At 35.9% G+C, this 16,678-nt stretch overlaps 2 protein-coding genes and 1 long non-coding RNA gene across 6 annotated transcripts; 2 read left to right on the top strand and 1 right to left on the bottom strand.

Moving 5' to 3' along the window:
* Positions 1 to 727: 727 nt before the first annotated feature.
* On the top strand, positions 728 to 1,740 carry LOC133858781 (uncharacterized). The gene is made up of 2 exons (XR_009898590.1): positions 728 to 1,226; positions 1,381 to 1,740. It is a non-coding gene; the product is annotated as an uncharacterized LOC133858781 (long non-coding RNA).
* Positions 1,741 to 2,520: 780 nt separating this feature from the next.
* Positions 2,521 to 11,086, top strand: LOC133869428 (alpha/beta hydrolase domain-containing protein VTE7). Of its 4 annotated transcripts, none has more exons than XM_062306437.1 (11): positions 2,521 to 2,845; positions 2,921 to 3,015; positions 3,760 to 3,857; positions 3,957 to 4,006; positions 4,366 to 4,461; positions 4,610 to 4,699; positions 5,791 to 5,883; positions 6,839 to 6,934; positions 7,900 to 7,965; positions 8,431 to 8,588; positions 10,238 to 11,086. In XM_062306437.1, exons 1-10 carry the CDS (start codon positions 2,663 to 2,665, stop codon positions 8,578 to 8,580), a joined length of 1,017 nt encoding a protein of 338 aa, XP_062162421.1. In that variant the 5' UTR covers positions 2,521 to 2,662; the 3' UTR covers positions 8,581 to 8,588; positions 10,238 to 11,086. The 4 variants fall into 4 exon arrangements, with proteins under 4 accessions (XP_062162421.1, XP_062162431.1, XP_062162413.1 ...); XM_062306447.1 differs by having other exon boundaries at positions 10,224 to 11,086; XM_062306429.1 differs by lacking the exon at positions 10,238 to 11,086 and adding an exon at positions 8,701 to 8,797 and having other exon boundaries at positions 2,522 to 2,845.
* On the bottom strand, positions 9,573 to 11,402 carry LOC133869451 (PLASMODESMATA CALLOSE-BINDING PROTEIN 3-like). Its single transcript, XM_062306458.1, has 4 exons — positions 11,211 to 11,402; positions 10,843 to 11,082; positions 10,694 to 10,733; positions 9,573 to 10,169 (listed from the first exon to the last, which is right to left on the bottom strand). Exons 1-4 carry the CDS (start codon positions 11,260 to 11,262, stop codon positions 9,905 to 9,907), a joined length of 597 nt encoding a protein of 198 aa, XP_062162442.1. The 5' UTR covers positions 11,263 to 11,402; the 3' UTR covers positions 9,573 to 9,904.
* Positions 11,403 to 16,678: the final 5,276 nt, after the last annotated feature.

Raw genomic sequence — 16,678 nt, 5'->3', positions numbered from 1 at the left:
CTCTCAAAATAAGGAACGGATATATGAGTTCAGTATAAATAATTAAATTGCTCAAGTTTAGTTTTGGACATAAAAAGAATTTGATTTAATTCCAGACGAAATATATACGTAATAAAAAAGAATTGGTAACAATCTATATAGATCTATTTAGCAAGAGAGAGAGAGAGAGAGAGAGAGAGAGTTTTAGTGGAAAGTGAGTTGTTATTCACTATAGGTTTGCAGAAGTAATAGGGGTGATGGTTATGAAAAAATTAAATATTTTCGACTTATATCAAATTTATAAATTTAAAAAGTTTTTTTTGGAGACAGAAGAAGAGTATGCAATAATTCATATATATATATATATATAACTTTTATATATAGAGTCACTTTTATACGTAACTTCAATAATTTAAATAATTTATAGTAGTTTCTTTTCATTTATGAAAAATATGATGAGTTTCCTTCGATGTATTGTGACTATTAATAGATCATCATTCTTCACTTGTTTATTAGAATCCTATTTACACTCTTATTAAAAATCTTATCGCCCTAACCAGAAGACAACTTAAACAAGAGAAGTCATTCGATCGAAAACTTATCATATTTTCAAAAGCCGCAAATCTTGAGCAGCTTTTCCTTGATCTAAAATGCTTAAGCATAGATAAACTTACAAAATAAAATAATTCTTGTTTAAGAGATATTTGACCATTCATTTGCAATGCAAGGCAAGGTTTAAGGCCTATAAATTGTTGTTTGTTAAATTTTCAAACCAAAATATTTATAGAGTCGTGTGATAATTAAACTTGATGGCAAGGAAATATACAAGAGAACTTATAGTGATGATTATGGAGTTAATTATGCTCATTCTTATTAAGGTGCAAGCTAGTGATCTTGTCATGATTCCCTCTTCCAGTCCTCTTCAAGCCCCCTTTCCTCCTTCTGATCACCTTGATTATAATGGTCATAGTCCATTAAAATTTTGCCTTGATACCAAACTTGAAAGTTGTGAAGGAAGGAAAAAAAAATTAATGCCTATTCAATTCAACCGTTGCATTCATATTGCATATGCCAATTGTTTCGGCCAAGCCATCCCTGGAGACCCAGTGTATAAACTTGTTAAAGAGTGCTATGCGTTTTGCAGAGTTTTTGAGGAAATGGAGTACCCGATATATACAAATTGTTTGAAAATATATCATAATCGTTTCATCAAAAAGAAGCATCTATGATCTCAAATTCAAAATGAGGTCTAATCTCTCTTCTTGATTCAACACACACATGATGATCAATAGCATATTATATATATATATACATCCTTATCAATTTTCTTTAATCTCTCTTCTTTCATATTATACGAGTGTGTGTGTGTGTTAATTACTAATTGAGCTTTTCTAATTCCAGCTGTGTTGGTGATTTCAAATTGTGCAATAAAACGTTACAAGGGAGCTAGAAGGATCTTGGACTCGGTGCGGATAGCAACTTTTATAGATTATGATTATCTACAATTATCTATCTGAATTTGAGAGAATTCGGGCAGGTGACTGTGAGAGATCACTTATGGGACTCATGGTACTTACCTGACCAAATAAAAATTGGGCTGTCCAACCACTTATCTAGTTAGGTGGGTTCCATAAATAGTCTATCACAACTTTTACTGCTCATTTTGTTTGTCATTCTTGAAAATAAGAACATGTACTTATTATTATGAAAGTAAACTGCTTAATTAGCGGTATGTTTGTAGTAATACATTCTATTTACTAATTCAGTGGAAATTAACTACCGCTTACAAAATAATCCAAACACAAAACGTGACATGATGTTAATGATGCTCAATTTTTACACTTTGTAGGAGGGTTGTTTAAATACCATATTTATGACCCCGCTCACTATTTACCATATAATTATATGATTATATAATTATAATTATGATTATATGATCATTGTTTGTGCTATATAATCATTAGATTATTATTTTTTTTTAAAATAAAAATAAAAATTGAGATAATTTTTTTTCCTCATCCTATGTGGCATTGAAAGCATAAATGTCATCTATGAAACGTGGCTACATAACAATCGGGACAAGTATCAACATTATAAAGTGAGTGACATAAAAGTCCTTTAAAAAAATGGTCAAAGGATTACCAGAAACATCAACTGAAAATATTAATTAAAGGAAAGTACCGCCAATGACATTTTTTAAGCCGAGACGGCGATTTGATATGGGCCTATTCACACGTGTACCTCCTCTGCGCTATTTAATCCTACTTTTTAATTATGTTTTCTTTAAAATTGACATAGTCCAATCTATAAGTCTTTCATTAAAAAAGGAACAGTCTGAACACGACCGCAATGGGCTACATAATGTCCGTCTGAACAATCTAAAGAATTGCAGGCCCATCCAATGGGCTATGTCTAATATACATCTGGGGCGATCTTCAACAACACTTTGCTGTCGCCCCAACAAGTCGAATCCGTCCGTGATAAAAGATAACAAAAGTCAAAAGACGCGCCACGAAATCGCGTGAGACGAATTCAACAAATCAGACGAGTCACGAATTCAATAAGACGCCCAGACCACACTCTGCTTCGTCCTCGACTTGGGACGGATAGACAGAGCAGAGCAACCGCAACTGTAGTTGGGGGGGGTTGCCGATTCTAACCTCACCCCGCGGGTGACAAGAAGATGCTCGCCCTCACAGCCAGCCCCGCCCCACCAACAATGCCCACGAGGCGCAGCGCCCCAAGGCGTTTCGGAGTCTCGTGCGCTGGCGCTGGGTTCCCTCCCTTCCTCCCCAAAGAAGTCGAAAATATCAAAGACCCATCCGCTCGTAAGCTCGCCACCAGGATTGAGAGGCTGCCTGTACCTGTAACTCTCACTCCTCTACCCTAAAAACTGTGCTAGACATCGTATTGAATTCAATGTGCTTGCCAAAATTCGCAGGTCAGCTTCTCGGAGAGTTGTATAATGAGTAGTTGCGTGAGGCCATTGACACTGAGCAATACAAGTCCGGTGGTTCTTCTGCATGGTTTCGACAGGTGTATTTTTAGCATTACTGTTTGTTGAAAGAAATTGTTGGTTAATGCTCTGTTTAATTGGGCGTAAAATGGCTTCGACATTTTTCAGTGTTTGGTAGGGGAGAAAATAATGGTTAACTGAAAAATGATTTATATTTGACCAAAAATGCTTAGTAAATTTCAAAAAATAAAAGTATAAATCATTTTTCGTAGATGGTAGACGTAGTCGACTTTCTTTTAAACGACACAGTCGACCTTTACGTTCAAGCAGTTGACTATCGCCAGATTCCAACACCGGTCGGTGCCAAATCTGAAAAATTATACCCGAGTTTTTGGCTAGAACCTCGGCTGTTCTGACCGAATCCGTCCGTTCTGGCCGAATTTGACTGGCTGAGATCTGGCCAGGACAGTCGGCTTCCTGTCAACTGGTCGGGATCCGGCACAAATGGCTAGATTCTGGCCACTTTTGCCGGAATTTATATGCGCCAAATATAAAAAAATAAAAAATAAAAAATATATTATTTTATATTAATATTTTTTATGTTGTGAATAAAATTTAATTTTTTTAAATTAATATGATTGAATAAAAATATAAAAAATATTTGTAATTTTTCATATGTGCCAAACACTAGAAAATAATTTCGACGGAAAATATTTTTCTGAAAAATGATCTTGTTGAGAATATTTTACGACGAAAATCATTTTACACCGAAACAAACGGAGCATAAGTTTGTGTATTGGAGTTCGCTACATCTTATTATTCAGCTCCTGTTTAGAATGGAGATATACGCACCCGTTGCTCGAGGAGGCTGGCTTAGAGGCTTGGGCTGTGGACATTCTTGGTTGGGGTTTCTCTGATCTGGGTTCGTTTATCTGCTTTTTTTTTTTTTTTTTTGTTGCTCTTTTTGCTCTTGTTGATTTTCGATAATGCTTTTGTTGTTCTGCTTTTGCATGTGTGCCAGAAAGACTTCCACCGTGTGATGTGGCATCTAAGCGCGAACACTTTTATCAGGTTTCATGGTTTCTTTTATCCTTGGCTTGTGTATAAGGAAAGTTTACCGCTATGATTTATTTTATGATGGAAGCTTCAAATATTACAGAAAGAGGAAAATAACATTAGATGACAATTTTTGACAGCTTTTATTTCCATTCCAGTATAAATATGTGATGAACTAAGTTTTTGTACCGCTGTTATGAAGCTCTGATTCAATTACCCATGTTAGTGAACTATCTACCAAAAGGAACAATCAATTGTATGTTTGAGTTTCGTGGGTATTTATCTAGTCATTGGCAGAAAGAACCTATTTTCGATATTAATGATACTGAGGAGTTTTCATCCATTGTGTTGGATTTGTCTCGTCTTGACAACAGCTATGGAACTCATACATCAAAAGGCCGATGATTTTGGTTGGACCAAGCCTTGGTGCTGCTGTTGCAATTGACTTTGCAGTCTACCATCCAGAAGCTGTGAGTACATTAAATAGTTGAGCCTATGATTATTCACTATCAATTCATTTTGTGAGAAGATACAAGTTATACTATAGTAGAAAGTTGTTACAATTGATGCCTCTAACATTTACGAGCAATCACTCTTTCTAGCTCAACTTTTTTCCAGGTTGAAAAGCTGGTTTTAATTGACGCAAGTGTGTATGCAGAAGGCACGGGAAATCTAGCAAATTTACCCAGAATCGCAGCATATGCTGGGGTAAGTAGCCCATATAACCTAACATCCAGACCGCCAACAGTAGTAAACTATTTCTGCTATCGAAATTTATTGAAGGACACCACCTCATACAAGTTGTAATGTCTTTGCTCATTGCCCAAGCCCTAATTTATGCTTTATTGTTTTATTTCAAGTTTCATTTCTCAGTAATGTCTTCAATAAATTGTAGTATTCCTCTCTGCAGCATTGTCTTTGTTGTACATGACCTAACCACCTTAGTATCTTTTTCTCTGTTGCAACTATCCATCTCAAAATCCTCTTAATGAGTGCTTATTCATCATCAATCCTTTTGGTTATAGTCCTTGATCATGATGCTGGGGTTTGGCTATTAACTTGGACCTGTATTTGTTTTTTATATATAAATTTGTATACCTGATTCATAAATGTAATTGACATTAATAAAGAACTAATGCTTCAGGTTTTTCCATGAGGCTTGAGAAACAGGATGAAAAATTCTGAAATAATTTAAATTAGATGTAAGTTTTGAATTATGCTTTTCTGGTTCATTGGCCTGAAGGAAAATTTACTTGTTAAAAAAAATTGAAACTTTCTGTTTTTGAGGTAATAAGTATCAGTTTACAAAAAATTGAAACTTGCACTTGATAGTGAGTTGTTACCTCAATTGTAAGATATTTAGATATTTCCAACCACATTTTTAGCTGTTGCCTTTTGCTTTTCGGATCTACCAGCACAAATGAGAGAGAGGAAGAGCAACCTTACAATTGCCCCAGCAACCTAATAGTTTGCATCTTTATTCACGATTCACCTCTTATAGTCTGTGATACCATTTTGACTAAATGTGAAAACATCATAAAATTAACCCATTGAATATCAATATCTCATAGATGAACTAATACAGAAGATATATACTTGTTTTGGTCTACGCTTGGTTTGATACCCTTTGATTCTGCACCAATTCAAAGAAACACGATAAGAACTATTGGTTGTGCTCCCTTTTCTGTTTGTGATGATAAGGAGATTTTTGGCAAGATCTTTAACAGCACCTGTTAACCCATTCTTATCTTCTCATTGATATCTCATTTAATGCCATGACCCACTCTTTTTTGGATCAGGTATATTTATTGAAGAGCATCCCGCTGCGCTTATATGCAAATTTTTTGACCTTCACTGACATCTCATTTAGTTCCAGCTTAGATTGGACTAATGTGAGTATTTCCTCTCAAAGAAAGTACTACTTTTAATTGAAAGAGGAAAAAAGAAATAATGCAATATCGTTTTTCTTACTTTATCATATATGTTAGAGAGAAAGGGGCAAGTGTCCCTATTTTAGAAGGTAGTGAAGTGTCTCTATTAGGTGCCCTAGTGTGAGTGTCACAAATCGAGAACATTGTATTTACTTTGACAAATACTAGTGTATGAATGAAAAGTGTGAATTTTGAAATCACTATATATTTTTTAATATGGTATTAGAGCTTATGAATTAAAATAGAAAGAAAATTGTATTCCCTATGCTGCCATTTTCTTTGTTGTTCTATTTCTCCCTGCCTGCAATAGTGGGGAGGTCAATGGCAGCCTCATGCTCATCAATATGGTGGTCAGTGGCTGAGTTGTGGACGAAAAAATAAAAATTCTGCCCAGCGTTTGTGGTGGTAGGCGATGGTTTTCTTGTGGTCGTCGTGTTGTGTGGGAAATTTTTTTGGTCATTTTTGTGGTTTGTGGTGGTTAGCCATGTCTGTAGGGGTGGTCGGTGGTTGTGAGTGTGTTGCCATTGATTGTGTTTTGATTGCCAATGGTGTGTTGTATTGTTTGATTGTGGTTAATTGTAGTGTGAAAGGCGGTGAGCCAACTTTTCGTGGTTGCTGATGGTGAGGCCAGCCAACAGTGGTGGCTGTTTTTTTGAGTGAAAGATCCATTCCAATATGAGGGAAAGGGACAAGTGTCCCTATTCTAGAAGGTAGTGAGATGTCCCTATGAGGTGCCTTAGTATGAGGTGTCTCAAATCTACAACATTGTATTTGCTTCTATAAATACACTAGTATGAATAGAAGTGCATGAATGTTGTAATCACTCTATTTTCTTAACAATATATACCAAATGTATGGGATGCTGCAGTGGTGAACTTCAATTCTGATGATGTTCTTTTGTTGTTATCTTGTCTAGGTGGGCCGCTTGCATTGTCTATTCCCTTGGTGGGCAGATGCAACTGTGGATTTTATGATTAGCGGGGGTTACAGTGTTCGTACTCAGATAGAACAGGTATATGCCAATTTGTTTTGCCTTTTAAGTTAACAATTGTTAGAATGTCCTTCAGTTCTGCATATAGGAAGGAGGAGCTCTTGTTATAGGATGATGGGGTAGGAAGAACACTTAGAAAAGGAGAACCAATACAATTTGCAAGTCAACTGGTATCTATGGTGCATATGAAAGAGAACATTTGATGTGTTCTTGGGGCACATTGTGTTCAGTGACATATCCTTAATTGATTTTTAGGCAGTCAATGCTAAATGTGCGATACAAGCTATTTTTGTCACCCTTGTAACCTTGTTTAATAAGCAGGATAGAAAAAGTAAGAGTTGCATCTTCCAATCAAATTTTCATATTGGAGATCATACTGAAGTTTATGCAAGGCTTTACTTACCATCTTTCAAACCACTTTACTTACCATCTTCTCAACCACTTTTTTTGGATCCCGTGTTCCTTTAAAATTTGTTAACAAAATAACATTGTTGGATGGATGTTTCCCAAAATACGTCCATTTTGGTACATTTTGTTGGAATGTTTAATGGCTTTAAGAAATTTCCTTGACAACAGTTATGCACTAGCAAGGACAATATTTATTTTGGTTAGAGGAGGTTTTCAACCCCCTGCTCCCGCGGGGGAATATGCAGTAGGTCTCTCTTCTTAAGATTTGTAAAAGCATGAATTTATGACAAATCACTTGCCTTCCTTGCATATCATCATTGTTTCTATTTATGTGTGTGTGAAAGAGCTGAGAGAGAGAGAGAGAGAATGGATCCTGACAGGTATTTTCTTTTAGTACTGTGTGGGAGGGAAGGTGCCATAAGTGCCAGATGAAGATTTATTAGCATATACCTTCGAGCTATGTTCTAGTTTTACCTCCCCTTTTTCTTTTCTTTTCTTTTATGATAATGTAGTTATCTCAGGTAAATGGCCAAAAGTTCTACTGTCTCTTAAAATGCTACTTCAATTTTGTTTAACAGGTAAAGCAAAAGACACTTATCATATGGGGTGAGGATGACCAGATCGTTAGCAACAAACTTGCAGTGGTTAGTAAATTTTTATGGATATAAAGTATAGAATGCTTGCATATCATCAATGCTTGTTAATGTGTTAATGTGCTTGACTAGATGTTTGTTAATGTGTTTTGAAGGGTGTTTTTTGTTTTTAGTTTGAAAAAGTGTTCTAATGTGACATAAGGTGAAAACTGTTTTTGTGTTTTGATGAGTGTTTTATGTTTTGAATTGTTTGTTAATGTTTTATCTTGAGAAAGAAAACAAAAAAGAAAAAAGAAAACAAACATAGCCACTTACTATTTATTATAGCTCGTAAAACATGCTCAACAACAATTTTGTTTGAACGCATTCTAAAGAGAGATCTTGCGTGTGACAATTTTTTTTTTTTTTTTTTTAAAAATCTATTTGACATTCCAAGAATTGAATACTCCACCTTATGACCATTTGTTGATTATGTTGGAATAACTGGCTTGCTTGGTTCTTTTGCTCATTATGCAGAGACTGCACTGTGAACTGCCAAACGCAATTATACGTCAAATACCAGATTGTGGCCACCTTCCTCATGTGGAAAAGCCAAACTTAGTTGCCAAATTGATTATGGAACATGCGCAAGAAGATTGCTATAAAGAGATTGAATGTGTTTCCTAATATTGAAGGTCCACTCCCTAATCTCTGCTTAAATGATATAAAGCTGGCTGTTCACCATATTCATGGTATGGTAATGTAATCCTCCCGTGAGTTTATTTAAGGGGCGTTTTGTAAATGCAGGAACTACAACATTTCCTACTTGAAGGCAACAATCCATCTTTATGTTATTTGTTAGTGTTAAATTTGCAATAGATATAGATGCTGTCAGTCATTTAAATTTTAAGCATTGAAACTCAACTATCCATATAATTTGCTATCATTAGGGCTTCACTGCCCTAAATATATCCTTTCATCCAAGAACTACCAAGCACTACCAAGCACTAGTACCCTGTCCCTGTATCTAAACGAAATTAACTATATATCTTAATATATCTTTGCTGCTTTGAGTGGATGGAAGAATCATAATTTCTCCTGCTTTGAAATACTTTTGTGTCAGCTGCAAAATTTCTTAATCATTCGTGGTTTCCTGAATCAGATAATCTACTCTTGCTTATGGGTTTTGGATTTTCCAATTGTTGTGGTAGAGAAACTGAGAAAGGAACATAAAAAAACCGACCCAATCATGTCATGACAGATTTTTGAGCTTGTGAGTTGCGACAATATGGTTGGTGGATTGATCACTAGTTTTTAGCCCAAGCACGTGCAGGAGGGATCGCTTTTTCATTAGATTTAGATGGCCACGCACGTGTCAAACTCAATTATTCTGCTATGGTTTTGACATTTGGCCTACCATACTGAATGAATGGCTCAGAAGGTAGATCTCTTTCCAGCCTCCAGGTTAACCATAACCCAGGGTATTGTCGTATACACACCTTTAGACAACCTTTATAAACACAACACCACAAAAGGCCGCCTAGTATTATTTGTCCTCTTTTTTTTTTCTTTCTATCTAATGAGCCAAATTGTCAAAAAGAACAGCAAGAAGCGTGTTCGAATTGTAAACACGTTTTTTTTTTTTAAATAAAAATAAAAAATTGTAAACATGCCCAAAATCACTGAACTTATAAAAGTTCCATTAAATTCAAAAAATACTACCTCTCTGTAGATATACAACAAAAACTCAAACTCTAAAAAGAAGAGATCAGGCTCTCTAACCCCCCCAAATACAATAGCAGTCATGTCACCACTCAGAAAGGAGCCAAATTCCCAGCTTTTTTTTTTAACATAGGAGGAAAAAATCTTAATGGGGTTTGTTTGTAATGCCCAATGCAACCAATGGAAATTACACGCCTACCCCTCCTGTCGTGGCGACATCTAGTCCACACATCAACCCTACTAAATTATACCTCCTATTAACTAGGTTTTTTGTTTTATTTTTTGACCCTCAGCCCCACAGCAATAGTGACCACAAGGTCAGAGCAAGAGAGAAGAATATTCCCGTGCCTCTGGTGAGAGCGGCACCTTCACCAGTGCCGTCGATGCCGGTGGTGGTGGTGGTTCCGGTGGGGCTAATTCCGGTGATAAGCCCCGGCGGAGGGGGGATGCCTATGCCTGACCCTGTGGTTGTTGTTGGGGTTCCAGTTGTGGGAGTAGTGGTGCTTGGGGGGGTTGTGCTTGTGTTGGTTGTGGTGGTGCCTGTTCCTGCTTGGCTGAAATACAGGAAAACGACAATAATATTAACATAAATATGTCTAATTATGCAGTGTATAATATGCAGAATACAGATGTGAAGCTGAGATTTGGGGAAGAACAGGACAAAGGAGGTTACAAAAAATCAACATCATGGCAGCTCAGCCTTACGTAAGCAGCTGGCCCAGACTAGTGCAGAAATCAATGAAAGTTGTGAATCTGTGAGGTGCAAGATCTACTGCCAAGAAGACTGATTAATAACCCTAAACCATTGCTTTAGGTATCAATGATTGTGGGTTTGCAAAATCAAAAAGCAGGGAGCTGGATTTTCACAGCAGAATTTCAACAGTATGAAGAATCTATACTAAAAACGAAAAAAAAAAGGAAAAGGAATCCGACCTTTAAACCACAAACAGTGGGAAAGCCTTTTCATTTGAAGAGAATATCTAATTTTATTTTATTTTTCGTTGTATAGTAAAATGATCCAAACTACTCATTCAAAAGGGGACAGATTGAAGATAGGAGGTGAGGAAAAGAAGCATACCTGGCACTTGCGGGATAAACACAGCTAGCGGAAGCGACGGCTGTAAATCACCCAAGAAAATGAAGATAGAAATCAGTTAATTTTTTTTTTCTTATTATTTTTGGTTGGATGAATGAATTTTTGAGGATTGCAGAGGCGAATGGACATACTGGGGGCAGTTTGACTAGGGGAGGCAGTGCCGGAAAAATCACAAGTCCCTTGACCTTGATTCTTCCTCTGGAAATAGCTGTTCACAGCATAGTCGCAGTGATTCTTTACAGTGTTAGGTTGGTAGCAGGCACCACTTTGAAGGATCGGGCTACAGTCAGCTCCAGCTCCACAAGCATAATCCAGCGTCTTCTGAAGGGCTTGATCACTCAACCCATCTTTGCAGAAGCAGTAAGTAGCACCTATGGCAGAAAAAAAAATAATTTAGTTGTAAAAAAGAGAGAAAACAGAAGAAATCACCCATCGCAGAAAACCATGAGTACTCATGATGACCCATCAAAGGTTTAGAGTACACAAAAATCAAGCTTACTTGAATGGCCAGTCAGGGCCAGGAAAAGCACCAGATAGACTAGAACAGCCATGATTGATATATCCTTAATGAGAGAGGAGTTGGTGGAGCTTGAGATCGAGATCGAGAGAGAGAGAGAGAGAGAGAGAGAAAGAAACGTTGGGGAGATTTGCAGACAACAAAATGAGCGTGACGGTGGATAGAGGAGGTGAGTGTCTGTATCTGATCCTTTTATGTTATTTTTTACGTGGTGTAATAATGGTTTATTTTAATATATAATATAGTTTTTGTAGTAAAGATTAAAAGTATATAAATATGTTTTTTAGGAATGGGGAGGAGTGATACGGGGAACAGAGCAACCTGGAGCTTTTTGTCACGTATTTGAGTGGCCCGGGTTATACTTTTTAAACAAACGGTCATAAACTCATGTGGGTGATCAAAAGTTAACCCAACCTGGTTTAGGTTGGTACTCTTGACTGCGGCCCTACCATGGAGGTGTTCTTGCAGATAGATCATTCCTTTATGTGCTGTCTACCATCACTGCTCACTGAGCATCACTGCACTAGTGCACTTGTGCTCTTTCGGCTTCTCCAACAGGATTTTTATTTTATTTATTTATTTATTTTATAGATATGTAAACAAATTACAACAGAAAAAAAAATACACTAAGCGATGGACAACTCAAAATTAAAATTAAGAACGAAAGTATATGGGAGCAATGCTTCTGGTGATGCGAGCACAATGATTTGATGCACGGATGCCACAAAACCGGAGTTATCAGTGAAGGTGATATGTGAAGTGTATTGAGCCACAATGACCCAGACACCATTACAGAGGTGAATAAAGGAAGGTAACAACAGGGAAGCCCATAAACAAATACAAAAATTAAAGACAAAACAGCTGTAAAAACCCTCAAAATACACCAATGATGGTGGCCAAACCACCAATTAGAAAACAGCCAAAACGGAGGAGGTGAATGGAGAGTAGCAGCAACAAGAGAAAACTGTGGTGGGGCGTGAGGCGCACGCTTCGATGCGTGGAGATCCGTTGATGAAGTCGCAATTGGTGGATCGAAGCTGGGGAGCCAAAGAACCTGGTGGAATGGAGGATCGTGTGGAAATGCCTTTAGAAGTTTGTAGATCTTATTTAAAAAAATCAAATCTAAAAACTTAAAGATACCGAAGGAACCTAGGCTGAGAGCAGGAGGAAGAAGGGGAGACTGATCCAAAGAGGAAGAGGTCGTCCCATCATCATGAAATAATTTTTTTTATTATATTATAAATTTAAAAACTTAAAATTTTATTTTATTTTTTTTAAAAAAAAAAATTGAAAAAAATGAGAGTTTGGGGGTGGCTTGCGACCACCCCATAACAAGTGAGTGGCTTGCGAGCCACTCCAGAGGTAGCCGGCACCACCTCAAAAATGGCCACGCAGCCATTCCCAGGGGTTGGGGTGGCTTACATGAAACATAAGGACATTTTGGTGAAGTTGAGAGCAAAAATCACACGTGGGGCAATTTCTATTAGGGAAGACGAAATTATCTAACGGAATGGCTCAATTGGAAAATTAAAAAACTTTATTTGGGTTTATTACAAATTTTTTAACTTTGAAGGCAAAATTAAAAAAAATGATGAAATATTGGGGGTATATATATAAATATACTCAAGTTGATTTGGAGAAAGGCACCCAACGGACAAACCCAAAGGCAATATTCTCTAAGTTTTAAATATTATTAATTTCTCGTCCATTTTTGGTTGGCCTTTCGTTCATGAGTAATTGCAGATGATTTGGCTTTTAGCCTTTTAGGGGACATACTCAACCTATGTACAGCTCCAAGCCACCTCACTCTATTTATCGTACCATAAAAAGTTTCAGGTTACTTTGAAAATCTTCTTCTATTTTTTTTTAAAAAATAATTTATTTATTTATTTTTGGCGAGTAAAAATTATTTGCTCATCTAAAAAAAGGTTTCTTGTATCATAAGGTATGTAGGAGGTTGTTTGTTCTGTTGAGAACCAAATCAATCATTTGTTACGTAAATCATAACTTATTCTAAAAATTTTAAAATATAGAATCAGAATTTTAACTTAAGTTTAAGGTGACTGAGAAGATCAATTGAATGATTTGATTAAATCTTAATAACAATCATTAAGGTGATGATGGAGTCAATGGACCTACAACAGCAATAAATAGAGAATTATAACTAATGATGAGAAGTACACATGGGAACCGGTTTAATCAAAGGTTTTGGATTATGATTCTTTATAATTATTTGTTTAAATTTGATAGAATTCGGATAGGTGATTGTGAGAGACTACTTATGAGACCTACATGACCGGATAAGTAGTTGGGCAGTCCAATTTTTATTTGGTTAGGTGAATCTCAAAATTGGTTTCTCACATATTTATTTGTTTAAATTCTTTTAAATTCGGACAAATAATTTTAGAAGACCCTAATCAAAAGATTGGCTTTTTATTTGGGATGGGGTCATAAAAGCAAAGATGTTTGGTGGTAACCAAAAGCTAAAAATGCTCGCAAGTATTCTTTGAAATTCTGTGGTTGCTTTTGAATCACTTTATTTGATAAGTGTCAAAAAAGTATTTGATTGGGGTATTGAAATTCCTACCGGCCCAAACGAGAGAATAAAATGGACCACATTCACACCCCAAGATGCCCTCCTCCCCTCTCCTCTCCTCTCTATCTTCCTGGACATGTGTTTACATATATTCATGGAATCATGGAAAGCTGTCTTTTTTAACCACAGCTCATAACATTCCATATTAAAATAAGGATATATGTATATATTCAACCTTAATTTTCATTTAATTTGGATTTAATTTCAAGAATACGGTCTTTACGTTTTGATTAAATTTAAAATGAGAAAAATTTCACTTGTCACGTATGATATTTTATCACTTTTGTAATTATATCCTTAAACTTTAAAAAAAATATGAATTTAATATGTTCATCATCTTTTATTAATAAAGATCCACAAAAAAAAACAAAATAAAGATCCACAAAACCTGCTATGAGTTGACTTTTAAGAATGAAAAGAAAAGAAGTGACCCGAACGAATAAGATTTTTGTTTCTCCAAACACGTATTTCATTACTATGAACAAAAGGGAATTTAAAATCAACGTGGGATTGAGACGCTTGCCAAACACGAGTTGCCTTTGAGTCTGGACCCATGTGTAAGGGCTTCTTCTGGATAGTACTTAATTACATGCTGTTTAGGCCAGGTCCAGATTTTGTGTTTCTCTTTATTTTTCACGCGTCACACCGATTGATTTTGGTGGATCTTTTGTCGTTGCCTTCTTCTTTTTTTCTTCCTTTTTTGGGTTAAAAATGATATTTAGTACTTGTGATAAGGTTCATAATCAAACGATTGCTTTGATTTCAAAAAGTATCATAAATAGTACGTGTCGTTAATCAAAATATCCACTTGATACTTTTGTTTAAGTTTTGTCTAATTTCTTTTACGAAAATTCACGTCACACCTTAAAATCACCACATATTTTAAAGAAGTCATAATATCCTATGGAGTCGACATGTATCACAAGTGAAACCTATGGTTTTATGCTTTATCAAAAAGTAATGTTACATATATTTTTACTTTTTCACACATTTAGGTGACTTTTAAAACTACAATTGGCTTTGATATAGATCTTTATTGAATTTTAATTCAATTGTGATTTTAAAAGTCACTTGAGAGTATGAAGAAATGGATGTTGAAAAGTAAGAATGTGTGTAACATTTCTTTATATCAAATGCTAAAACATAAAAATTACATAAAATTAAATTTTCATTTAAAAAAAATTGAGAAACAAAAAAATTGAGGTAGTCGGCCACCCAATTTGGCCTGGGACAGGTTCGGTCAACCCAATAGGTAAAAAAAATAAAATAAAATAAAATTGAAGGGTTGGCGGCTCTGAAAAATGTAAGAAAGTTTAGTGCTGTAAAATATTAGTTAGGGATGTTGCGCACTTTATGTTGTGTAAAAATTATTTTTTTATTAATTAATTGGTACGTCAGTTGGAAAAAGTGACCACTGACCGAAACTAAAACTAGGGCAGCGTGCACGTGTTTGTTTGGCTGACAGATTTTGTTGGGACTTGGATCAGGCTTTTCAATGAATTTTCCAGATTTCGTAAAATGTCTCTAAATAATTTGTTAATGGTGGTCGGTGGGTTGAATAGGTTATGAAAGTCTAGGCAAAATAAAAGACATCCAGACACGTGGCCATCATCAGATCATGTAGATTTATTTTATTTTATTTTATTTTTAGATAGATAATGTAGATTAGCCTTACAAGTGTTTGATTATCGTGAACTCTTCGCTTCTGTACAAACTTCTCTGGGGCATATCACACCTGTTTGGTGTTCTAAACTAGGAATCGAATCTAATAAAACAATTAATTAAACTGATATGTGATTATTTAATCAATTCAATCCGATGGTCAAAATAATGGCTAGTAGATGGGAAATATTACCCAGTTTCAGCTCTTTCATGGCCCCTTGATCCCTTGTTCTTTCAGAATTATACATGTGGTGCACAATGAGACACGCTTTATTCAAGCCCAGCCCAGCCCAGCCCATACTTTTGGTCTTCACAATTCAAGGGAGGCAGACTCGCATGGAGGTTTGGGCTGGCTTGCATTGGAAACCTGGCCAGGCTCAAATAGGCAGGTCCATTTTCAGATTCAGAACTTCATCGGTCAGATGATGGGCCAGGAGAGCTTTAGATTAGGTCTGTGCAGGCAGAGAAGATTCCAGACAGCCGGCCTGCTTCCGACTTGTTTTTGACCCGCGCGGGGCAGCTTCCAACAGCGGCAGAGGTTGAGGTGATGGCCCATTTGCCTTGGGGACAAAAGTTGAAGGCGAAGTTGGTTTTTGACTCCGCCACCCCTTTATTATAAACCCCCATTTCTCTGCACTTAGAGCTATAATCGAGTTTAGTATTTTAATATTTAAGTTCGGTTTGTTTAATTATTTTTTTTTTTTTGAATTCGAGTAAAATTGAGCTTATCCCCGTAATTGATTATTTTATAATCAGCAGTTACTGGTTGGTACCCAATTATCATGACCGATAACTAAAATTAAAAAAAATTAGTTCTTTTGAGCCTAATTTGAGTATTGGACCTACTTTTTTTTGGCTTAATTTATACATTTTTAGCCATTTAAAGGCATTTCAACATTTTTTGGCCCAATATGTTAGCCTAAATTAGAATGAAAATAAAAGAGTAAGACTCTAAATTTTATTATTTTAGTTTTTTTTTTTAAAAAAATACATATATATATATATATATAGTTACTAGTTATAACTGATTTCAATATTTTATAAAACTAGTAACTACTGTGGTAGGGTTGGCTACTGGTTATTGCTAACCGAGTATCAAATCAGTTGGCACCCGATTATCGACCAGTTTTACACCCCTCTGCTTTCAAAATGTTGGAGGCAAAAACTGAAAGAAGACGAAGAACTCATCTTC

Source organism: Alnus glutinosa, chromosome 1 (genome assembly GCF_958979055.1).
Source record: "Alnus glutinosa chromosome 1, dhAlnGlut1.1, whole genome shotgun sequence".
NCBI lineage: Eukaryota > Viridiplantae > Streptophyta > Magnoliopsida > Fagales > Betulaceae > Alnus > Alnus glutinosa.
Note: the sequence above shows the minus strand (reverse complement) of the source record. Positions and strands in the feature narration are given on the sequence as shown.